At 39.8% G+C, this 26,995-nt stretch overlaps 2 protein-coding genes across 2 annotated transcripts in view; both read left to right on the top strand.

Annotated features, from left to right (window-relative positions):
- The window catches only part of LOC124788710 (aminopeptidase N-like), a 69,175-nt gene extending 67,658 nt beyond the window's left edge, over nucleotides 1-1,517 (top strand). The window contains exon 10 of the mRNA XM_047255990.1: nucleotides 1,240-1,517. Coding sequence (XP_047111946.1) covers nucleotides 1,240-1,517 — 278 coding nt within the window. The remainder of the gene's footprint in view (nucleotides 1-1,239) is intronic.
- A 6,956-nt stretch (nucleotides 1,518-8,473) lies between these two features.
- The window catches only part of LOC124789749 (aminopeptidase Ey-like), an 87,777-nt gene continuing 69,255 nt past the window's right edge, over nucleotides 8,474-26,995 (top strand). The window contains exons 1-2 of the mRNA XM_047257203.1: nucleotides 8,474-8,569; nucleotides 25,148-25,312. Coding sequence (XP_047113159.1) covers nucleotides 8,541-8,569; nucleotides 25,148-25,312 — 194 coding nt within the window. The 5' untranslated portion in view covers nucleotides 8,474-8,540. The remainder of the gene's footprint in view (nucleotides 8,570-25,147; nucleotides 25,313-26,995) is intronic.

Raw genomic sequence — 26,995 nt, 5'->3', positions numbered from 1 at the left:
CTCTGAGGTGACAACAGCCATGCGATAGCTCCTAATATAGAGTCGGTCCTCCTTTTGCATGACGTAGTGCAGCAACTCGACGTATTATGGGCACAACAAGTAGCTGAAAGTCTCCTCCAGAAATACTGAGCCATTATGCCTCTAAAGATGTCCGTAATTGGAAAGGTGTTGCCGGTACAATGATATCTGCACGAACCGGCTTCTCCGTTATGTCCCACAAATGTTCGATGGAATTAATGTCGGACGACCAGGATAGCCAAATCATTCTCTCGATTTGTCCAGAATGTTCTTCAAATCAGTGGCGAACAAATGTGGCTTGGTGACATGGCGCATTTTCATCCATAAAAAGTCCATCGTTGTTTGGGAAATGAAGTACACAGATAGCTGGAAATAGTCTCCAGGTAGCCGAAAATAGCCATTTCCAGTCAATGCTTGGTTCACTTGGATCACAGGACCCAGTCCATTTCATGTAAACACAGCCCACAACATTACGGAGCCGTGATTTGTTGAAAACCTGGGTGCATGGCTTCGTGGAGTCTGTAACACACTTGTATCCTACCATCAGCTCTTACGAACTCAAATCTGGGCTCATCTGACCAAGCTACGGTTTCCCTGTCGTACCGGGTCCAACCAATATGCTCACGAACCCAGGAGAGGCGCAGCAGGCGATGTCGTGCTGGTAGCAAGGCCACTCGCGTCTGTTTTCTGACACAATAGTCCAATACCGCCATATATCGCCGCACTGTCCCAACGGATAAGTTCGTCGTACGTTCCACATTGATTTCTGCGGCTATTTCACGTAGTGTTACTTGTCTGTTGGCACTGAGAACTCTGCTCAAACGCCGCTGCTCCCGGTCGTTAAGCGAAGATCATTGGCCGGTGCATTGTCCATAGTGAAAGGTAACCCCAGAAATTTGGTATTCTCGGCACACTCTTGTCACAATGGATCTCGGAAGACTGAATTCCCTAACGATTTCCGAAATGTGATGTCTCATGTGTCTAGCTCCAGCCACCATTCGGCGTTCAAGTCTGTTAATTCCGGTCGTGCGGCCATAATCACGTTGGAAACCTTTTGGCATCAGTCACCTGAGTAGTACAAATGACGGCTCCGCCAATGAACGCGATACTACTGCCATCTGTATATGTGCATATCGCTATGCCATGACTTTTGTCACCTCAGTGTATAGTGGTTGCTGAAGCCGATCATGGGAGGTAATACGCGCGCAATGTTGTACGCAGGGTTTTACCGAGTGCAGTACGACACAGACAATTGGGCTCTGCTGGTGCAGCAGCTCCTGAGCGACCACGAGGTGATCCCGCCCGTCAACCGCGCTCTGCTGCTGGACGATGCGAGGGCGCTGGTGCAGTCCGACTTGCTGCCCCTCGACACGCTTCTCAACCTGACATCCTACCTAGCGCAGGAGCTGGACTACATACCTTGGCTCGAAGCCGAAAGCACGCTCAACTATCTGTCGTCGATTATAGATGCGGACGAATTCGACGTAAGTATGCTTTAAACGTACTGTGTTTCTCATGTGTCGAATATAGCTATAGTGCCTGGCGTCGCCCAGTATGTTTGATACCTACTACAAAGCGATCCACCCTGTGCCATGTTGGTACTCATAGCGAATACAAGCCGCATGGGAAACTGCAATCGCTTTGAATCGAAGGCCATATTTAAACCACTGGGTGTTAATGGAATGCAACGGATGAATACGTCTTCACCTGTATGAAAAGATGATTAGTTGCGCCATGTCTTATTACAGTTTGCGATCTATCTCATTGTGTTTTGGGAGAAAAGCTTACGTCACAGTTCTGTAAATCTCGGATTTTGCTCGATCTTTTGATCAGCCCCCGACCTAGTGACTTTTGTTGGTACTGTATCCACGACCTTCCTTAGCGTTTCTATAGTGCTGTGGATTTCAACATTAAAAATAAGTGTGAAACACGAACTAAAATATCTTCTTGGGTATCATTTGTAACAACAGGAAATAATCCATTAATAAGAGTTTGCGATCATGTTTCTGTCAAATTCTCGAGCTTTCGCTCGTCGTACGATCTAGTGACGTCTGGTTGAACTATCTCGAAGGCGGGTATTGCCGCTGTAATTTATTCTCGTGACACGAATTATATGCAGTATACCACGATATATTTCGTTTGTTAGTAATTTAACTTTTCCTTAATTTCCTTCATTGTTTTATTTGAATGTAGGAATTTGAAGCAAATCGACCAAGAACTTTGAAGTAAATCGGTCAGATACTTTTCGAGATGTTTGATAACAACACCCATTTAGTTGACATATTACAGACGTCGGACATCGTAGGCTGGGCAGACTGGTAAAACAGGACAGGCGGTGGTGAACTGTGGTGGAACAAACTAACATCAGACTTTAATGCTTCACGGAGTACAAGTGTGGCTGAACACAGAGTGCACCGAACACTCCTAACATTGGACCTCCGCAGCCGATGACCCATGCGTAAGCCAATGTTAACATCGTGACATCTACAACTGAAACGAGCACGCGACTATCGGCACTGGACGTTGGTGCAGTGGCAGTGCGCTGCACGGCCTGGTGAATCCTGATACCTTCTTCATCATGCCAGTGGGAAGGCGCGAGTCCGTCGTCTTCCAGGGGAACAGTTCCTTTGACACCTGTACTGCGGGGCGTAGACGAGCTGGCGGCGGCTTCATTATGCTCCGGGTAACATTCACGTACTCTTCCATGGGTCCAGTGGAGCTCGTGCAAGGCATCATGATGGGCCAAGAAGAATTGTACACTGGTTGCAGACCACGTACACCCCTTTCTCAACAAGGGAGAATCGATAGAGGTACTCAAGGTACCCTCCGCCACACACCGTCAGGTGGCTTTCGGAGTATGGACGTAGATGTAGATGTAGAAGATATTATGCCATGTCACAAGGCCAAGAATGTGATGGTGTGGTTCAAAGAACATAGTGGCGAGTTCGAGTTCATGAGCTGCCCCACAACTTGCCAGATCTAAAACCGATCGAACACATTCGGGATGTGATTGAAAGTGGCATCAGAGCTCATTACCCCCTCTCCGGAATTTATGGGAGTTAAGTGACTTGTGTTTGCAGATGCAGTGCCAACTCCCTCCAGTGACCTACCAAGGCCTCATTGCTCCACGTCACAAATGCGTCGCCGCTGTTATCTTTGCCAAAGGTGGACGTACCGGCTTTTAGGCACGTGGTCATAATTTTCTGGCTGATCAGTGTATATTACACACATGTATGTTTCAAATCACATTACGAAATACCATGTAGACAGTTACCTTCTTGTCTTGGAGGTAATGTGTGCAAAATTTCATCAAGCTCGGAATAAAACTGTAGATTTCTATGGATTACAAATAAACAAACGGACATTTTCTTTCCTTAAACTATATATATATATATATATATATATATATATATATATATATATATATAAGATCAATTATATCTATGATAAGACTAGCTAATGACACCGTTATCCTCAGTGGGGGCAAATAAGATTCACAGGATCTGTTGAATGGAATGATTACAGAACATGGACAGAGAGTAAACCGGAGAAAGTCGAAAGCAATGAGAATAGCGAGAAATGTAACACCATAATTGGTGATAACGAAACAGACTAAGTTAAGGAATTGTGCTATGTAGAGAGCAAAATAGCTCACGACGGACGAAGCAAGGCAGATATAAAAAGCAGACCAGCAAGGGCAAAGAGGGCATTGCAGGCTGGCCAAGAGAACTCTACTGGTGTCAAACAATGACCTTAATTTGAAGAAGAAATTTCTGATAATGCACATTTGGAATACAACATTGTCTGGTAGTGAATTACAGACTATGTGAAGACCAGAACAGAAAAGAACCTAAGAATTTGAGATGTGCCACAGAAGAACGCTGAAAATTAGGTGGTCTGATAAGGTAAGACATGAGGAGGCTCTCCACAGAATTAGCGAAGAAAGAAACGTATGGAAAACACAGACAAGAAGAAGGGTCAGGATGACAGGACAAATGTTAAGGCACCAAGGAATGACCTCCATGGTACTAGAGCAAGCTGTAGAGGGTAAAAACTGTAGAGGAAGACACAGACTGGAATACATACATCAAGTAGTTGAAAACATATGTGCTACTTTAACATGAAGAGGTTGACACGGGAGAAGAATTCGTGGCGGACCGCATCAGACCATTCAGAAGATTGATGACGCAAAAAATTCTTAAATCACTTAATAAAGGCAAGGCCTCCGGCCCAGATTGTATTCAAGTCAGATTCCTTTCAGAGTATGCTGAATTACAGGCCCAAATCAATAACGTCGACTTGCAGTAGGGTCTTGGAACATATATGAGTACTGTGTTTTCCAGAAGTTCTTTCGACACTGTTCCTCACTAGCGTCTTCTAACCAAATTGCATGCCTATGGAATATCGCCTCAGTTGTGCGACTGGATTCGTGATTTCCTGTTAAGAAGGTCACAGTCCGTAGTAACAGACGGAAAGTCATCGAGTAAAACAGAAGTACGAGGGTCGGTCAAAAAGTAATGCCTCCCATTTTTTTTCTACTTAAAGAAATTAAGTTAAGTGAAAAATTTGAATTTGGCGCCATTCCTCAAACCTCCTTCTGCAATCCACTGCAGTAGTAACTTTCTGTGTCAACAGGTGGCAGCACAGCAGAAGTTTGTAAGATGGCCGACATCGATGTTCGTTTGAGACAGCGTTGTGTGATTGAATTCTTGAATGCAGAAGGTGAAACGCCCATACGCATTCATGAAAGACTGAAGAAGGTGTATGGTGTTGTGACAGTGGATGTCAGCACTGTTAGACGATGGGTTCGTCGTTGTAAGGAAGCTGAAGGGCAAACACCGTTGACTGACGAAAAGCGGAGCGGCAGGCCGGTGAGTGCAGTGACTCCACACAACATTCAGCAAGTTGATGACATCATTCGTGGTGACCGTCGGGTGACTGCAGATGAAGTGTGTCGCATTATTTCTCTTAGTAAAGGCAGTGTGATCACGATTATTAAACAATTGGGGTACTCAAAAGTTTGTGCACGGTGGGTTCCAAGAATGTTAACTGATCAGAATAAAGAGGCAAGGAAAACAATAGCCTCCCAACACTTGCAGCGCTTCCGTTTGGAGGGAGATGAGTTTCTGAAAAAAATTGTGACCGGGGACGAAACATGGGTGCATTTTTTTGAACCCGAATCAAAGAGGCAGTCAATGGAGTGGCGTCACACAAGCTCGCCGAGGAAGAAAAAATTCAAAACTGTGCGATCGGCAGGGAAAGTTATGGCAACAGTTTTCTGGGATACAGAGGGTGTGATTCTGGTTGATTTTTTGGAGCAGGGATGCACAATAAATTCTGTTCAATACGTCACAACCCTCAACAAACTTAAAGCACGTCTTCAGCGAGTTCGCCCAACAAAATCAATGGCAGATGTTCTTCTTTTGCATGACAATGCAAGACCACACACCAGTCGTCACACCTCTGACGAGATTGTCAAAATTGGATGGGAAGTTTTGCCTCATCCCCCATACAGCCCTGACCTGGCACCATCAGACTTCCATCTGTTCGGGCCACTAAAAGAAGCTCATCGTGGGATTCATTTTGAAGATGAGGAGGCCGTCAAAACATCCGTGCGTCAATGGCTTAGGAAGCAGAGCTGTGGTTTTTACCGTGCTGGGATACATGCCCTTGTTCAAAGATGGACCAAAACTGTAGAGATGGGCGGAGATTACATTGAAAAATGACAAAATGATCCTCAATGTTGTGGTTTTCAAGCTATGTAATTGCATTTAAATTTCCTGACAATTAAACGTAGAAAAAAAAATAGGAGGCATTACTTTTTGACTGACCCTCGTAATATCCGGCGTTCCCCAAGGAAGTGTTATAGGCCCTCTATTGTTCCTGATCTATATTAACGACATAGGAGACAATCTGAGTAGCCGTCTTAGATTGTTTGCAGATGATGCTGTGATTTACCGTCTTGTAAAGTCATCAGATGACCATAACGAATTGCAAAATGGTTTAGATAAGCTATCTGTATCGTGCAAAAAGGGGTAATTGACCCTGAATAAAGAAAAGTGTGAAGTTATTTACATGAGTACTAAAAGAAATCCGCTAAATTTCGATTACGCGATAAGTCACACAAACCTGAAGGCTGTACAGTCAACTAAATACTTAGGGATTACAATTACAAGTAACGTGAATTGGAACGATCACATAGATAATGTTGTGGCAGAACGCTTGAAAGGTGCAACAGGTCAACTAAAGAGACTGGTTACACTGCGCTTGTCCGCCCTATTCTGGAGTATTTCTGTGCGGTGTCGGATCCGCATCAGGTGGGACTGACGGATGAAATCGAAAAAGTTCAAAGAAGGGTAGCTCGTTCTGTATCATTGCGAAACAGGGGAGATAGTGCTACTGGCATGATACGTGAACTGGAATGGCAGTCATTAAAACAAAGGCGTTTTTCGTCGCGACGGGATCTTCTTATGAAATTTCAATCACCAATTTTCTCCTCCGATTGCGAAAACGTTCTGTTTGCACCCACCTACACAGGGAGAAATGATCATCACGATGAAATAAGAGAAATCAGGGCTCGTACAGAAAAATTTAAGTACTCGCTTTTCCCGCGCGCCTTTCGAGAATGGAACGGTAGAGAGAGAGCATGAAGGTGGTTCATTGAACCCTCTGGCAGGCACTTTATTGTGAATAGCAGAGTAATCACGTAGATGTAGATGTATCCCGTCCTTGCTCGCATATACACATGTCACACATATTTAACATACTTCACACATACCTGTACGCATATTTCACCTGTACACCTCTAGTGAATTTTGCCCTGCAGTTGGTTCTCATAGTGCTTAACGTTTATGACGACATATGTCCTAAGTTATGTGACGCACATTGATATGATTTTGAGGTACATTCATTGGCATATGTGGATGCTGCCTGCGTAACATGTTGCAAACAGGATCATCAGCAAAGAAGTAATAAATTTAAAGGTCATGCATTACGTGGAAATTTTTCGCGCATCTCAGCGTTTAATGACGTCATATTCCTTAGCAAATGATATAATTTTGTAGCGACATTTAGCTGTTTATGTTGATACTTTCTGCGAAATGTGTTGCTAATAGAGTTAGCAGCAAAGAAGTCATAAATTTAGTCGTCATACACGGTGTGGCAGTTTTTCAAACGATTCTGCGTTTATGATACCATATCTTCTGAAGTAAGTGTCGTACAATGATATAATTTTGCAGGTATATTCAATCGTAAATGTAAATACTGTCTGCCAGTTAGTGGCAAAGAATAAATTAAAACATCATGCCTTACTGCGACAATTTCACTGCATGAACAGCGACTATATTTAAGCGATAAACTTTTTTCTTTTCGTCATTTTGTGGGGAATGTCAATGAGAAAAATTTCCATTAGGGTTTGAAATTATGTGTAAAATCATTAAGAACTCTCATTCTCAAATACTGGATGAATAAAGTTGGGAAATCGCGCGTGGTGGTATACACTTCTTTTTCATCCCCAACCCTTTGATAGGTAGCTGGAGCAAGTGATGTGTGTGCTAAGTTCGGCTGAAATCGGTCCAGTGGTGTAGGAGAAGGTAGGGAACACATACGCACACATACATATATACATTTTTATAACCTGTTGAGTCTTGTCTGTGACTTTCATCTGCTTAGCTTTGTAATTGCCACACGTATTCTTCATTTCCATTAGTAGCTTGATCATAATCACAGGGATTAAGCTAGAGTTCAAGGGTACTTACGCCTGCATGTATGAGAGGACGCTGATGTCTGGGTCACGATCAGAAGAGGAAGCTATTAGGAGGGGGGGGGGGGGAGAGAGGGGGTTAGCCCTTTTTAGTCAGAGCAGACAGCACAAGCGGTGGGTGTTAGTACTTGTACCTTCAGCGAAAGAATGCATCAACTCATCACTCCGAAACTTGTTGGATTGTTTGAGACGCATTCGAGTAAATGGAAATTGAGCCTGTGAGGCCCTCCATGACTCCCTTACAGCGCTGGTCTGGGACGCCATTGAGCAGATATACACGCCTTGGACCTAACCATGATCGACCTGCATCCAATGTGGGCAGCTCTTAAAGTATCATGAATCAATATGGCTCCCTTTCACATTCGCTTTCTCGCAGAGTCCTTGCGACGACGGCTCCCTTTGACATTCGCTTTCTCGCAGAGTCCTTGCGACGACATGTTGTCCCTGTCGTCAGGACGAAAGCGAATACTAAAGGATAGATATCTCTAGTTCAGTTGCTCCTCGGAGCCCACTATCAGGATACTGTACAGTATCTCGTTGTGTTGCCTTGCAAGAGGTTGCTCTTCCTGATGGTAAAATTCTCTTTTCGCAGACTTTGGTGCAGGAGCTGGTCGCAAGCGTGACGAACACGTTGGGCTACGTGGCACAGCCTAGTGATTCTCACGTCACGCGCGTCCTTCGCGGCATCGTATCATTGCTTGCCTGCACTGCAAACCAGCCTGCGTGTACCGAGGCAGCCTACAGCCAGTTCCAGCGCTACATGGCCAATCCGAATGACCCAGCCAACTGGTGAGTCTACAGTCTTTATCCAAGCAGCGTACAACACCGACGAGTGGCATCAGTACGACTACACGTGACGTGCATCTTCTGCACTGTGTTGATCGTGCTGTATGGTACGAGTCTTGGACTGGCGAGGCAGATATACGTTGTTCGCCACTAAAATTGCGAAACCATGGGGGCAGACTGCAACCAAACAGCAAATTGGCGAGAAGTGTGCTGCATGCTTGGATACGCAGATGATTAACATTTCAGTGCAGCTATACAAAATGGGTTCGAGTAACTGATTAGGAGAAATTACGCTCCTGGTTTTCTCATTCAGAATCCGCGTTTTAACGTTGTTTGTTAATGAGAAGATCGTTTTATGCCACTTGTAAGAAGAATAAACGTGTATCAATACATGTCAGAGAAATATGTTTCAAATGGCTCTAAGCACTATGGGACTTAACAACTGAGGTCATCAGTCCCCTACACTTAGAACTACATAAACCTAACTAACCTAAGGAGATCACACGCATGTCAGAAATACTTGAAATATATTAAATGTATTTGCAGTTGCGAATACGGACTACCATGAGTTGCAGAATGGAATGGCGACAATGAAAATTTGTGCCAGGCCGGGAATCGAACCTGGATTTCCCGCTTATCACGAGCTGTCACCTTACCATCTTGCTATTCGAGCATAAGTCACGGCCAGACCCAAACTTCCATATGTCGTGGACCATGTTCCTAAAACCTGTACTCGTACATCCATTATGTATACACACGTCCAGGCGAGACATTCTACTTAAAAGTGCTCCCCCAGTGTCGACGGATAAATACAATATTGCAACGCCTGTGTTATTCTGACACGCATACATCTCAGAAAGAACACTGCATCGTAATTCAGAATAATGCAGGCACTGCAATACCGTACAAGTCAGAAATCGGCTGAGGCCTACCATATCTGCTGTTTATAGTTTCGTTATATTTTTGCTCGCGTTCGTCGAGATCTCAGCAATTTGAAATCTATGGGTTCAGGATCTGAATAGCGCCTGAGAGGCCAAACATATTGTTTGTTCAGACGAGCAGGATCTTACAGCATGTCACATACCTCGAGTCAAGAAATGGGCTTGTTTGCAACAGGACAAGTATCCTCATGGATAGGACTATGACGTCTAGAGCGTCAGCATGACGACCATTAGCGCAGCTGCCACTGACGTGGTAGGAGAGAGATGAGTGCCAACATTAGCGCTAATTGTAAAACGTAAAGTTTCACGACCGGAAAAGTCACGGTTAATAAAATATTCGGGGCTATATCGCCGTGGTCGAATGGATTTCACATTATAAACCAACCTTTTGTCTCCGTCTGCGGGGGACAATTTCGAGGGGAATCATAGCTGCTTTGAGTCTGCTCAAATGGCTCTGAGCACTATGGGACTTAACATCTATGGTCATCAGTCCCCTAGAACGTAGAACTACTTAAACCTAACCAACCTAAGGACATCACACAACACCCAGCCATCACGAGGCAGAGAAAATCCCTGACCCCGCCGGGAATCGAACCCGGGAACCCGGGCGTGGGAAGCGAGAACGCTACCGCACGACCACGAGATGCGGGCTTTGAGTCTGCGATTCACACCCTGGCCCACTACTGACTACACTATAATGGAGCACCAACAGCTTTCGCAGTGCCTTGTTGACAACTTGTGTCCATGACTTGGTGGGGTCTGTGCCATACTCGAGCCCTATGAGCAGGTGCTACCAACTGAAATCTGGACTCATCTGGCCAGCCACAGTTTCCCAGTCGTCTACGGTCTAATCGATATGGTCATGAGCCCAAGAGAGGCACTGCAGGCGACATCGTGCTGTTAAAAAAGGCACTCCGTCAGTCGTCCATTGCCATAGCCCATAAACGCCAAATTTCGCTGCACTGTCCTGACGGATACGTTCATCAAAGGTCCCGCATTGATGTCTGCGGTTATTTCACGCAGCGTTGCGTGTCTGTTAGCACTGACAACTCTACTCAAACGCTGCTGCTTCCGGCCGTTAAGTGAAGGCCGTCGGCCACTGCGTTGTCCATGGTGAGAGGTAATGCTTGAAATGTAGTATTCTTTGGACACTCCTAACGCTGTGGATCGCGGAATACTAAATTCCCTAACGATTTCCGAAACTTAATGTCCCATGAGTCTAGCTCCAAATCCATTCCGCCTTCAGAGTCTGTTAATTCCCATCGTGCGGCCATAACCACGTCGGAAACCTTCTCACGTGAATCACCTGAGTACAAATGACTGCTCCGCCAATGCGCTGCCCTTTTATACGTTGTGTACGCGCTGCTACCTTCATCTGTATATGTGCATATCGCTGTCCGACGATGTTTGTCACCTCAGTGTATGGCGGGCAGTGTGGTTGGTGTGACATCACAAGCTCGTTGGGGAGGGGGGGGGGGGGCTGTATTTCTCGTGGGCCCCGATTCAAAGTATGTGACGTCACGCCATTTCGCGGGAGCATGCGTAAACAGAATTTTGCTGCAGTCAGTAGCGAGCCAGGGTATGATTCGGACACGCAAGGAAACTACGATCCCCATTGAAAATGTCCTCCGCAGAAAGGAACGAAACGTTGAGTTGTAATACGACATCCATTCGATCACAGTGCAATAGCCCAGAATATTTTATTAATTACAATTATTAAATCCAACAGTGGTGCGCCCAGTGATATTACCAGATACAGAAATCAAACAACGTCGCCTTTATGGACGACTGCCTGTTTTACACACACCATCACGAGGGATGTATACCAGACTGGAGGCTCTGAAGAAAACAGACGTTGCCAGATTGCATTTTCCATTGGCATATAACCCCTGCAACTGGCGTGATGGTTTTGGATGCCATTGGGTGCATAACACATTGCCGGCAATTTGGACAGCAGCCTTTACATTTCTTACGTTACATCTCTGGCTGTCACCCATTTTTGAGACCTGTGTGGCGTTACCATTCAACAAGATAAGGCAAGAGCGCATGTTGCCCTTGCTTTGCTGACTTGCCTCGACAGAGGGGGTGTTCGACTGTTGAAAACTTCTTGTCATGGGTTACCGAGGCTCTGCCACACCACAACTTTGAATCGGGGCTACGAGAAATACAGGCCCCCCAACGAGCTTGTGATGTCACCACAACTCGTCAGGCACTATGACTGATGTCCTCTGAGAGTTGAAGTAGCATCAAATGACATTCCCGTATCTGTCACCCAAGCTCAGTGCGACTAGGTGCCCATTTGTATTAGAGACATTGTTACTGGTACTCGCAAATAGAATCACGTATTCTTTCCACTATAATGCATATGCAAAATAATTAACATTTCCTGATTTGCCATCCTTCCTGGTGTTGCGGTTTTAAGGGCCAGCAGTGTATGAGGGAATTTGCACATTTCATTTGCTGCTGTCAGCGCCGTTATCATTTATTGGTCCATTTTAATCCCTTAGATGTACGTGGACCTGCTGAAAAGTATTGTCTCGAATTTTTATGTGAAACCTCTTCAAACTTTTCAAATAAAACAAACTTTATTAACAAGAAGTTAATTCCAGTACCTGCAATATAATATTCATTTGCTTGTAGCTCGATATTTCTGCTCAACAAGCTCGCCTGTTTCGGCTTAAATCTTCAAGTGCACATATGGGCTTTGGTAATAATGAATCTTATTTGCAACATACTTATGATCAAAGACGCATTTTCGTAGATTACAGTTCTTCTTGCGTAGACGATCATGTGGCATCCAAGGGGCCCGTCGTGAGCTGCTCCTTACGAAATAATATTATTACAATCACGTAGCTGTTATAATACGAAATTCTTCGTGATAATAATTGTTTGACACCTATTTGACAGTTGGGATCCTTAGATGCTATATGTTTGCAGATTTATTTATTTATGTATTTTTTCCTTTGGATGTCAATGATGGTGTATTTGTTGCATATATTTTATACGGTTAAAATGTCTTTGTATATTTGTTATCTGCGATTTCATATGTTTATCCTTTTTCGTAGTCGAAAATTTCAATAAAATTTTCTAAGTAGAACTTGTGTTTCAGGTAAGTTTGTTCACCGAGTAAATCGTTGGAAAATGTTTCGCTTGATTGTATATCTTTACTTCTTCTGTGGACTTGAAAATGGCACTGTAAGCCATTTTTTGTGCAGAAATATCTAGATATAAACAAATAAATATTACATTGCAGCTACTGGAGTTGACTTCTTGTAAACTATATTTCGATTTAGTTCATGCTTCAGCCCCAATTGACAAAAAACGTGATTAACATTCTACATCTTTATTCTTCACCTCTATATAGTTATTTCTCCATATAGTCACTATGATGACAAACACATTTTTCCCAACCAGTGATCAGTTTGTTGATAGCGTCACCACAGAATATTTGACTTCGTTGAAGTAGCCACGACCCCAACTCTGCTTGTGACGCTTCATCGACATCAAAGTGAAGTCCTCGGAGGTGTTCTTTAAATTTTGTAAACATGTGGAAATCGGATGGGTCCAAGTCTGTACTGTGTACAGAATGACCAATGACAGTGAACACAAGGCGTGGGATTGTTACAGGTGTCGCAGCGCTCGTGTCTGCTTTGGAAATGTTATGTTGAAGGAGATGGTGCTCCACGTGTGGACAAACTCTTTGCATTCATGCTTTCAGTTTTCTGAGGGTTTCTCACGCACTGACAGAGTTACGTTGGGCACCACAATATTACATGCCCTCTAGCGGCGAGGGTTGCAACTTGCATCAGCGAAGCAGGAAAGTTGGCCGAGTAATAGGAATGAGTTGTAATACCTCAACCGATAGTAAGGACAGAATAAAAAATTCAGAGTCCTTACTTTTCAGGACGCCCCAGTAGTACTGGTCAAATACGGAAGAGACAGAGAAACAGAGGGATAAAACACAGGCAATAACAATTTAAGTTTACAAATTATCATTACAACCAACAAGTAATAAACAGCACAGTTAATACAGTACAAATTAGTAATGGTTTGAACTCCAGTCTCTTATAATTGTTCAATAAGTTTTTTACTGAACAAAATCAATGTTCCATTAGGTATGATTTAGCCTTGTTTATCGGGGTAGTTTTATTTCACTGTTGTTTCAAATGAATATTCGGGTTATTGAATGATTTGGCTCTTTTGTGTGGAACATATCTTTAATACAATACTGTTTTAGACTGAGACATGTGGATATTGCAGGTGCTTTTCGTGTTACGAATGTTGGTGATTTATTTTGTCATAGTTCCCCAGCTCTGATTTGAAAACAGCACGGACCCCAAACATACAGGCTGGGCGCACTCATTTTCAGCTGAAATGAAATACAGATACATTCTTCACGGTACAAACAGTTCTGACAGCTTTACCTGCATTCAAAATATATTTTTGTTTTTATTGGCCATGTGTTTCCTCATAATATTAATACATACCGAAGAAAAAATGGAAATATGCGTCATATGTCACATCAAAAACAAAACATATTACCATGCCTAATACAGTGTAAGAAAGTCGTTGGCATTCAAAACAGTTTTCAGTCGTTTCTTGCACGTATGTCAATGGAAGCGTATACCATTCTTCCAGCAAAATAGTGGCAAGTTCAAATAATGTTGATGGAGGTGGGAAGTCTCCAGAGTAGACCAGAAAGGCCCAATAATATCTAAATCTGGTGACTGTGGTGGCCACAGTAGATATGACAGTTCATCCTCGTGCTCACAAAACCAGTCTTAAACAATGCGAACTGTGTTAACAGGGGCCCTGTTGTCTTGGAACACAGTGTCACCATTGGGGAACACACATTGTACCATGGTATGGACTTGATCAGCCAGAATGATTACATAATCCTTGGGTGTAATGCTAACTTGCAGAGTAATCATTGGGCCCATGGAATACAACGACATGGCTGCCCATGTCATCACCGAACCTTTGCCATATTTCATTCTTGGGATGTAAACTCGGCCACAGGTTGGAAACAGCGTGCAACAAAACTCATCCCAACAAATGACACTTTCCACTGCTCCATAGCCCACGCTTCATAATTGCGGCACCACATTTTCCTGTTACAGGCATTTGCGTTACTGATGACCGATTTTGGAATTCCAGCTCACCCTCCAGTTCCCGGCTTATGGAGCTAACTTCGTGTTGTTTTGGTGCTGGCAGGATTCGCGAGTATATCATTCATTTCTCCAGTGACTCGTGCAACTATCGCCCTCTTATTTTTCTCATAATCCTCTTCAATAACTGTTCGTCACGATCACTCGACATACACTTTCGTCAACATTGTGACTGAATGGATGATATTTTTCTGCTTTCTAAGTACGTGGTATAAATCTCCAACAAAGTGCCTCATGAAACAACAAACATTTCGGCCCCCTTGGTTAGGGAAGCACGCACGATACGAACACCAACAGTTTGCCCACTTTCGAATTCGTCTAGCTCCGACATAAAGCATTCACAACCAGGGCCGGATCTAGGAGTTTTATGAAGGGTGGGCAAGCTTCGATTTGCCACCCCTTCTTTCACTCCCACTCATAAAAATCAAAAATTTTTGAGAGTAATTTGGGTAATACATTTCGAAATAAATGTTACTATCTGACAACATTAACTTATTTTATTATATGAATTAACGTCAAAGAAAACTAACATAAACAATTTTAAAATATACAAGAATTTACCATATATCTCACACAATAATCAATTTAAAACTTCGCTTTCCGAGCTTCTTTGGCTGCAAAAACATTTATGATATCATCATAGTTTACACAAGTAGCTTGTTTGCGCTCTATGTAGGTTATACTGAGATTTGTTAATCTTTATTGAGCAGTCACGCTCCTCAAATGATTTTTAATTAGTTTCAGCTTGCTGAAACTCCTTTGTCCAGAGATAACAGAAACTGGTATGGTAACGAATATTTTTAAGGTTGTAGTAATGTTGGGATACCCCTCTACCAATTTCTTGTTATAAATCAAACTTAATGTTGAAGATGAAGTGGCATTTTGCAAGTCTCTCTCTATTACTTTCAGTTTCACAAATAAATTCTTCTTTGTTTAGATCTTCTGCATAGGCATCAGACAGTTCTACTGCTTTCCCCTTCAAGTCCTCCACTTCAATTTCTTGAATTTGGACACCACACAGAAAACTACATTTTGCACTAATGTTCTCCAGAGCAGTAAACCAGGTACTCAGCTCCATTATCGCTCTGTCAGTTCTTTCTGACAGGGACATCCTGAACAAATCTTCCTGTGAATGTTTGCATACTTCATCCTCACAAAGCTCATCGGTCATTTTTTTCTTTCTTCTGATCCTTTTTTCTGGGAATACCGTTGATACCTCATTATCTTCTGCTAGAACTTTGGCCCCAGAAATAGCTTCAGAGTTACAAGAGTCTCTGGAAGTTTTCAGAAAGTTCAAAAGGCCTTGAATGTTTAGAACAGCTTTATTAATTGTAAAGTTTTCTCTTTGCAGAAACTGCTTAACATGATCTATTTTTTTTCAATATTGCATAACAGAAACAAGTTAAGGCAATAAATTTGAGTTTTCTCATATTTTTTGAAATAGACCATGTCTCTGTTTCTGGTGCTGAGAATTTGAAAGTTTCAATTTCTTTCAGAGCCTTTACAACTTTATGAAATTGCTTATAAACTGCTTCAACTGCTTCTACTCTTGCAGACACCTAGTCTTGCTTTGGGGTTTTAATGTTACGGCTACATGTTTTTGTAAGATTTCCCATCTTGATGTGGAACCCACAAAGAACAGATACCAACGGTGGACAGTTCCAAAAAACGTTTGGATTTCAGCAGATGTATCGCGTGCATGTGCTCCTACTAAATTTAAAGAGTGAGCAGCACATGGTACGAAATAGGCCAGATTATTCTTACGTATTCTTGACTGGACCCCTTCGTACTTTTCAACCATGTTTGTCCCATTCTCATAAGACTGACCTCTGCAGTATATAATGTTCAACCCATCTTGTATTTTTTTCAGTATTTCTTGACTAAGAGCTTTCCCTGTTTTGTCTGCAACTATAAAAAAGTCAACAAAACTTTCCACAACCTCTGAATCATTTGCCTTGACATGGCAAACTATTTGAGTCATCTGCTCATTGTGGCTGATATCTGGAGTGCAGTCAGACATCAATGAAAAGTATGTAGCATCTAAAATATCTTTAATTATCTTTTGTTTTATTTTGTTGGCAATCAAGTCAAGGAACTCGTCTTGTATACATTTGGAAAAATAGCTAATCTGCCCTTTCTTGCGGCGTTCAGTATGCAGACGAAGGGGGACACTATAGTGTGATATATGATCAATGGTATTTAGAAATCTCCCACTCTGTGGATCACCAAAATTACCAACTTCTTTTGTTTCTCCAAACGGACTTCCTTGCTTTGCTAGAAAAACGACAGCATCAATAATACAGTGCAACACTGCTCACCAGTGAGATTTCTCTTTTTTTTATCTCATCTTACAGCTCTTTATCAATGCCTCCGCTTCTGAGATAAGACTCTAGAGCCTTCCAAGAGCAAAAACAAAAGTTATGGTTTGGTTTATTTTCATGGGCAGGCAATTTTTCACTAAGCTTTTTCCAATTAACAATTCCTTCCTCTTTAGCTAAGAATGATTTTGACTCAGTGTCTGAGCTTAAGTGACAAGATAATCTGCAGGGAATACAATATAAAGTGTTTTTGCTCTCACTTTTATCTAGCCTGATCTTTTAACTTTTGTCCCTTTTTTAACTGCTATAGAAACCAATCCTTACTTAAATTGCGACCTTCTCTATAACTCTTACTGATGTCAGGAACACGTTCGTTTTCTGCTCTCATTTTTATAATGATACATTTTTCAGAGTCAGAAAACCTCTTCGGTCATGTGCCAGGATCGTTAAAATCAAACTGATACTCAGAACACTGCTGAACACTAGCTGATGTTCCAGGAAGTAGTGTTTCACATTCCTTCACAGTGTCATCTATTACCTTAGTACTCGGGCCATTTTTCGGTTTCACCTGCAACCAAAAAATACATAATCCATACTGAAATTGAAAGATTTACTGTCTGTGAGTAATTTGTTTACCTTCTTCTCTGTTGTGGTAGTTTTACAGTAACTGTAAGGGATTGATTCCTGAGTCAATCCATATGAAGAGGTCCAATGAGGATTGCTTGACCATTTGCATCCAAGACTGGAAGAGCAAAACACGGTAGGAGCAGCGCTAGCTTCCAGGGGATATTCCATAGAATTATCTAGGACGATGATCCCTTTCTGAAGACGCTCAATTCCTAACAAACTCATTACCAACAAGGAGTTACACCCCAGTTTTTCTCCTTTTGGAAGGCGTCATTTGACTAGTTTCGTTACGAATCTGCCCTCAAATGCCACAAGATAATTGACTTCTCTGGTGAGAGCGAGGTTTACTGCTAAATGATCATGTATTCTGCGAGCGTTTGTATAATGTTAGTGAAGTGAGTGCAAGGAGCAGCTTAGTAGCAGTAAGTAGACTGCTTCTAGCAAGTGCTTGGACTAGTAATGTATTCTTTGTTCTATATAATATTGAAAACGCCTATTGTGTACAGATGGAGGGGGAGTTTGCCACGGCCCAGAAACATTTGGAAGTTATGTTGGTCAGGTCGACAGGGTTTAGGTAGATGCCACATGCTGCGATGGGGTGAGGCACCTAAGGCGAAAGATGTGGCACCTTTGGTGCCTCTAGAGCTGCCCAAGAGCCATAATGTCGCAGCACCTTCAGAACTGACCTGATTTATAATTATCTGATAGTGCAATGACGATCAGTTGCAGGATTGCAAATCTCTGGTCACATGGTGAAAGTGGATACTGGCCACAGGGTGATCAACTTAGGCCTTAGAAACATGTTTGAGATCTTGCTTATTCCTGAGGGTACATCTTAGTCAGCATGGGGCTCCTTATCTTTCGGGAATGGGACTGACAAGTGGATTTGTTGTTCATTGGAAGTGTCAATAGTAGACTGGTAACGGAGTTCACCGGGGTGTCTAATCCATGATATAAAGGATGCTCTGCCACCAGCTACTAAGGGCACTCGGTGCAGCAGGCTGCAAACCGTTGCTTATGTCAGCAGGATCGACACCTGCTGCCTGGGTTTAGAAATTTTCCTTGGAAGCTACAATACGGCTGACCAAAGTGATCGGTTAGCCCCGCATGCGAGGTGGAATCTGAGTTAACATTTCACTGCACTGTTCCCAGAACCAATCTCGTTTGTTTGGTTTGGAGCCATGTGGAGGATCTAAGTCAGAGGCTTATACAATAGTGTTTTTTAGGATTTCCAATGAATAATCCTCATAGATTACTTGGAAAAGGGCAGAATCGTAACTGGACACTATTATTCTTCATTGTTGAATCGTCTGAAACTTTCGTTAGGTGAAAAAAGAGCAAGTTGGCACAGATAAGTATGTTCTTTCACCAGGATGATTCCATCCCACACATCAACGATAACAACGGCGAAAATGCATGAAATGGGCTTTTAATTGGTTCCTTTCCACCCTGTTCACCATACTTCGCCCTAAGTGACCTCTTCCTGTTCCCTACCTTGAAGCTTTGGCTTGCTGGATACAGATTTTCATCAAATGAGAAAGTGACAGTTGCAGTTAATGAGTATTTTGCAGAGCTTGACAGAATCTATTTTTCTGATGGGATGAAAAAGCTGGAGGATCGCTAGACTACGTGTATATCCCTTAAAGGAGACTATGTCGAGAAGTAAGGTGAGTTGTTACGAAACAAACATGTTTTATTATTTTTTACCAGCTTATCAAACCACCTTCGTAGCTGGTGCGTACCACAATTAGTAGCGAAAATTGATACAGGTGAAAGTGTGCGAGGGAAAGGAGGGAGGTGGGGGCGGGGGGAGTAGGAGTAGGTGAATGATATAATGATATGTTGCTTGTGTGGAAAAATGTTCACGAAACGGTCCTGCCTTATAGACGAACAAAAACTAAGCAATGTCAAAATGTACATAACGATGGTAATGCATGGAACATCCAACGAATTCTAAAGTAAATTTCTATCAACAGATCTCACAGAAAATCCTAAAAAGTTTTAATCTTACGTTGAGTTGACGATGCATCATGGCCAACTGTCCAATCACTTAGAGACCATACTGGCAGCGAAACTGAAGATGGCAAGGGTACTACTGAAATAGTAATTTCTGCTTTCTAAAACTGTTTCACTGAGGAACATCGTGCTGTGGTTCTTTCATTGAATTAGACCACATGAACACCAATATTAGAGACGCAGAGATGGTGACAGTGGGATAGAAAATCAACCTAAATCGCTCAACAGGAGAAGGTGACTGGATCTGACGGAACAATTACGTAGAGTAAGAGGAAGAATCTGTCCCTATCTAGCAGCAGTTTTATTGTGGGTCACTGGTGGAATAAATGTTGCAAGTGGCTGGAAAAACGTGCAGGTCATTCCTGTTTACAGGAATTGGTGGCGAACAGATGTACACTACTATAGTGTTATACTGCTGACGTTAATTTATTCCGAATTTTGGAATGTGTTTCATGCTCGCCTATTATGACATTCCTGGAGACTAAAAATCTCCTCTGTAATAATCAACAAGGATCTCGCAAAAAATTCTCATCTAAAAACCAGTTCACCCTAGCAGTCCATGAGTCCTGTAAGGCAGAAGATATGTCTTCCTACGGGTGCCTAGGTTGGGTCCATGCTCCTTGACTTCTGGTACAATTCCATGGTATCATCTAGTGAACAAAATACTAGCACACAGAATATCACAACTGCTTTGTGACTGTGCTGAAGAGTTTCTAGTAAATATAACACTGTATGTCATTCTTAATGGAGCTTCCACCATACCCCATGGGAATGTCTTAAGGCCATTACTGCTCACAGACTTATTGGAATTGGATTACATCAGAAGCGGTATGAGGCTGCTAGTTGCTGCTGCTGATGATGATGTATAGAGAAACTGCAACGCCAGAAGATTGAAGCAAAACGCAGGAATGCCTACAGAGCTTCAGTGCTTTCTGCAAGGATCGGCTGCTGACTGTCAACACACAACAAATGTAATATATTCGGACAAATGGGCTAAAATATTACGTGACTACCAAACATATTACTGGAAACAGCTGAAACACTTACACATCTGAGTGTTTATGTACAGAGTGATTTCATGTGAACTGACCACTTAAAACTAACACAGGAAAACCAGATGACAGAATGATATTCATTAGAAAAACCCTTAAGAAGTGTAGCCAGCTCGTGACTGGGGTAGCTTAGGAAAATCCCGTGCAACCAGTAGGCTCCACTTGAGTATGGGACTCTTATAAAGTAGGAGTAATAGAGAGAACAGCCCTACAGAAGAGTGAAAAAAGAGGAATGTGTTTCATTACAGGCTCATTTAGTAAGTGTGTAGGTCTCACAGATATGTTGCTCCAACTTCAGTGGAAGATACTACAAGACAGTTGTATGTGATCATATGATTATCTGTTAAATTCCAAGAATGTAGTACGCTCCTAGAAGAGCCAGTCAACATAAATTTCACAGAATGACCACAAAGATAAAATATAAGAGATTCAAGCACACATGAAATCTCCCCAATAGTCATTCTTCCCATGCACCATTAGCAGCTGGAACAGGAAAGCGGACAGTGACAGCGGTACACAAAATACCCTCTGCTACACACTGTACCATGACTTGTGGAGTGTAAATATAGATATAAATGGTAGATGTCATGATAGAGAGTGTAATATACAAGGAACGGTGGACTGATGAATTATATAGGGGAGTTACAGCACCATATTCACTCACAAACTGGCAGGATGTTAGAGCTAAATGCATACCTCAACATTCCCCTACATTGCAGTTAATGTACATAAAAAATCCAGATTAGTTGCTTAGTACTATAAAACTCCAGCACTACAGGTTTAGAAGATACATTTCAATCTAATTGATCAAGTCATGTGAATGCTCTGATATGCAGTTTTGTTGGCAGTAGAATAAGTGACATAACTGCTACCCAAGAATCACGACTGATGAAAGCAGCATATCATCTTCATCACAGGTCCTTTTCAGACTCAGAAACTTGGCTTAGTGGTTAGTGCACAGACTCATATTTAAGAACATCATGGTTTAAAAGTCTGTTGGGTCATCGAAATCTAAATTTTACACAGTTTCTCTAATCTGCTGAGGTGCAAACAAGGAGAGTTGATTTGGAAAGGACATCATCAATATCAGTAGATATCAAATTGGGCTACCAACACACATTTTGCATGCAGCCCTATTTTATATCTGCTATCAGCTGAATTCCAAATCAACATCTAGCACCCCATATTAATTTCGATAAAAATAAAATACAAACCGAATTTCATAAATAAAAATAAACAAAAAAAACAATAAAAGTATATTTTTATCCAAATATAAATATAAATAAAAAAATCAAAAAAATTATGAATTTATATGAATATGAAAATAAATGAAAATTAGTTAATCAAAAATGTTTAACTGAATGAGAGGTGCTGCACACGAAAAAAATTAAATTTTTTTGAGAATAAATTTTAACATTTTTCTTTTTTCTGATACTTTTTTACTATTTGTTATTTTTATTTTTCCTTTTTATTTTTTTAATAAATGTTTTATCTCATAAATTATAACAAATAAGAATATGACTGCTGCCTGTGACAAATTTAAATTTGAAGAAAACACCTTTAATAAAGCAAAAGAGAAAAAATTACAGGTAATATTAATAAAAATTATTTAAAACCATCTTTAACTATAGAACATTTGAAAACAAAAAACATAATGAGGGTACTGATATATGGAAGAATGCGGTTATGAATTTATTTTCAGTTATAAAGAAAATAGTATAGATATTTGGGAAGAAATAGAAAGCTCAAATTCTCTCTTTCTTTTGACTTTAAAAATTTTTTGTGGATTATCGTGAAAATCATGATCATTTATTAACACATCTTTATTGTTATAATTATGATTTACCCAAAATTATTGTGATTATTGTAATTTGTCAAATATAATAAATAGTAGATTTTTTAAATTGTCCAGACAAAAGATTAAAGGTAACATCTGCTTCTAAATTAGCTACAGAAAATAGGAATCTAAGAAATATGGAATTTTTACTGTAACTCCATGTCTATATAAATGAAATTTAGAAAATCTAGATCTTAATAAACTAATTAAAATCAATAAAACAAATAAAATTCCACAAGCTTCTTTGTTTATGAGAAATTTTCCATTTTTCACTTCTCTTTTACAATCTATAAAAATTTGCTATTTTTGTGATTATAATAGTGTCGCAAAATGGTTCTGTAACTGGTTTACAATCTATTAATACATTTTCTCCTTTTGTGTAGATAATATCTACTAAATTTGTAATAAAATAATTATTATTTAAATTATCTGTTTGGTGATTTTGTTTTATTTCCAAGAAGTTTTCTTACAGAATATTTTTTATTTATAGTACACATTTCATTTTAGCACATTTCATTTTCAGCTTCCATTTAGATTAGAAAAATTTTATTAGATTTGTGTAAAAGATTTAGACATAACACAAGATTTTGCAGGTATTTTTACTAAAGGAGAAATGTGTGAGTAGCAAATAATCATAATTTTTGTATGCAAGGACCAAATAAAGAAGAAATTATTGATTATTAACAACAATAACAACAACAGAAGAGACCGCTTAAGATGGATGAATTGAGTAAAAATCTACAAAAAATTTGCTTGCCAGGTAACAAGTCCAGGAGTTAACAAACAACTTGGCTGCAATACAAAAGACTATGAAATTATGAGCTATTTTTAATGATAAAATCCCTAGTGATACTTAAGTTTGTATAATGTTTTATGGAAAAAAGTGTAAATTATGATATTCAAAATAGAATGTAAATGGAATTTTTTTTAAAAATCTTCTTTGATTTTTATATTTATTTTTTGGGAACTTCTAAAAATAATGTACACATTTAAATCTTCGATGTGCTTATTCCAGTTCATAATCAGGGTCATATTTAACAATAGGTATTCTAATTTCCACATTTTGAATAACAGTTTTAGTTTCAATTGATAATGTGTCTTTTATTTCGAATCCAGCATTATTTTTATCACATCATTCAAGAATAACATCGTGGGCACTAGAACTTGAAGTAAAAATAACAGTTAAATATTTATATTTTTGTGTCAGTTTTACAGAAATTCTACCAGAGGGATTAGATTTAACTATTTCTAACACTACCATTGAAAAAATATCATAGGAAGGACAGGTATCTTTTCCCTATCTATTATACACAGCCATCATAGATTTCATCAAAGGCCATGTGGGAGACAAACAAAGCTTAACAAAGATCAAATGAAGGTTAACAGAAAGTCAAATTAAAGTTAAACGAAGGGTAAACATTCAGAAACATGGGTGTTAAACTTAAAAATAAAAATAAATTAAAATTTTTAAAAATTATCTTTAATTTTTATATTTATTTTTCGAAAAACTTCTAAGAATAATATCTAAAGTTCTATGTAATGTTCTATTATATTTGGCAAATTACAATAATTACTATATTTTTTGGCTAAATCACAATCCTCATAATATAGATGTGATAATAGATAATCATGATAATTCAAAAATGTTTTTACAGTCATGTAAAAGAGAGAATTTGACTTTTCTATCTCTTACTGAATATCTATAATATTTTCTTTATAAGTAAAAATAAATTCATAACCGGATTCTTTCATATAATCAATACCCTCTTTTTGTTTTTTGCTTTTCAAATATTCTGTTGTTAAAGATGGTTCAAAATACAAATATTACATTAAAATTTTTCTCTCTTGGTTTATTAAAAATATTTTTGTCAGATTTAAATTTTTCTCACATGTTGTTGTTGTTGTGGTCTTCAGTCCTGAGACTGGTTTGATGCAGCTCTCCATGCTACTCTATCCTGCGCAAGCTCCTTCATCTCCCAGTACCTACTGCAACCTACATCCTTCTGAATCTGCTTAGTGTATTCATCTCTTGGTCTCCCTCTATGATTTTTACCCTCCACGGTGCCCTCCAATGCTAAATTTGTGATCCCTTGATGCCTCTTTTCTCACATATTAGTCATAATTTTATTTGTTATAATTTATGAGATAAAACATTTATTAGAAATAATAAAATAATAAGAAATTAAAAAATTAGAAAAAATAAAAATGAAAACTGTTAAAATTTGTTCTCAAGAAATTTTAATTGTTTTTCATGTGGAGGCATTTTGATTCACTTAAAAATTCTTAATTTACTGATTTTCATTTATTTTCATATTCAGTTAAAAATTATGATTTTTCTGATTTTTAATTATTTTTATATGTGTTTAAAATATATTTTTTTATTGATGTTTTAAATTGAGCCTCACATGAAATGCTTACTGGTAGCTGCATTTTATATCTCCTAATTTCCATCCTCATTCTAGTACAGTATGGTGATTTCCACAGCAAATGATCTTATCAGCTTTGTCAGTCACTTTTTTCATTTGTATTTTTATATGTATTAGTGAATGAGTAAGCTACTAATGTACTAATTTAGTGACTCACTTGAATGCACTGTTATGAATAACATTGTTGTTTTTTCAGGGTTGACCCAGATATGAAAAGTGTTGTGTACTGCGAAGGTGTGCGCCAGGGTGGTGACGAGGCACTCAACTTCTTGCTGCAGCAGTACCGAAATACCAGTGTCATCTCTGAGATGAATGAAATTGTAATGGCAATCACATGCCAGTCTAGTCATGCAGCTGTCAGGTGAGGAAGCCAAGCTCATCCAAGTGATAGGGATCTTTGATTTTATCTTGATCATCAGGTAATTTGTTCAAAGGTTTTTGTTTACGTCTGATGTACGTTCACTGGAACACCTTCCCACCAAAATATAGAACACCACTTTGAACTCTAGAAAAGAAAAGTATACACACAAACTGATACTGTGTTTTGTGTTGTGGTTACCTTAACTGCATCTCATTTGCAGTTGATATTTATTACCAGCAATAAGTACCACCAGAAAGTAAATGCACTGAAAAGTGAAACTAAGAATTCCAAATCTTTGAAGAGGCCTCGGCAAGATGTGCAGTTAACTTCTTTGAACAATATTTTTAATGCTCACTTTACTTGAATGAGTACTTCTTTCTTTTTACATTTGTGCCATTGCTATCAGAAAACATCCAGACAACAGCAGAAAGTGATAATATGCTAAGTCAGTTGGCATTAAGGCTTCAAATCTATACAGTGAAATACATGGTTCTTATAAGTTCAAAATAGCTATCTTACCACCTTTAATTGAATTTTCATTGTTTTGCCAAGTCAATTTGATGTTTGATACCAGTATTTTGAAGTTCAAAATTTCCATCCAGCTGTCTTAAGTTGTACATGATGTTCCTAAACTTTTTCAGGCAAATGTCAAGATGATTTCACACCCACAGTAAGAGTCAGTTCCCTCTCTCATTCTTATCCAACTGATCAAGTACTACATTTCTCAGGAACTCGATGTCCAAGTGAACACAAACTTGTTGTATTAATTCCTTCTCTTTCTAGGGAATCATGGTGGATTTAATAGTACATATCATAAAACTAATCTCTCTCTCTCTCTCTCTCTCTCTCTCTCTCTCTCTCTCTCTCTCTCTCTCTCTCCAGAAACTGAATTTGTTTCAGGAATGGCAGAATTCATTTGATTTGTGTAATATGATATGTATTCCAAAGTTAGTCACCAGTAATTTGTTACTGAAAGAATTACTTTAATCAATATAACAAAGGCTAACGAATAACTAAATGAATACTGTTTTTGCCTTGTTTAACAAATTTATTATGGTTACTTCACAACCTAGGTTTCTGGTTACAATCCCATTTTCAAGTACTTTACCAATTTAGTTCATGTATAAAGTTTCACCAAGAACCTAAAGTTGATTCAGTGTTATTCTAATGGCTAATTCATTGCATTTTTGTGTGACTTTCACGTTTAATATTAGGAAGTATGGTGTGTTATGTTTATTAACTACCTACTTCAGGCAGAAAATCAGAAGTGAGTTACTGGTGTCATGACCTCTGCTCTAACAACGTCAACTAAGGCCAGTCTCAGTGGCTTAATAACATCATCATTCATTGCATACCCTTCATCAATACTATGTGAGATGATATCTTCATTACCTAAAAACTCTAGAAGATTCATTTTCATTTGAAATTAATTCAGTTTTTTGTAATGAATTGTGTCACATTATGACTTTTTATTCCACTGTCAAAAGCTTTTCCATATAATTTTTTCCAGTAGTTCAGAAGTTTTGGGGCTGTTTTAATTAAATTACAGAAAAAATCTTAGTTCCTTCTCTGAGGCAAGTAAAATAAAAACAAATTGTGTAATCAATAACTCAAGACCTGTTCTGAATTTCTACTTACTCTAAACATAGTGATCCATGTTTATCCACAGATATTTTAAGTATA

Source organism: Schistocerca piceifrons, chromosome 3, assembly GCF_021461385.2.
Source record: "Schistocerca piceifrons isolate TAMUIC-IGC-003096 chromosome 3, iqSchPice1.1, whole genome shotgun sequence".
NCBI classification, from domain to species: domain Eukaryota; kingdom Metazoa; phylum Arthropoda; class Insecta; order Orthoptera; family Acrididae; genus Schistocerca; species Schistocerca piceifrons.
The sequence above is the reverse complement of the archived record's forward strand: the minus strand, read 5'-3'. Positions and strand labels throughout refer to the sequence as shown.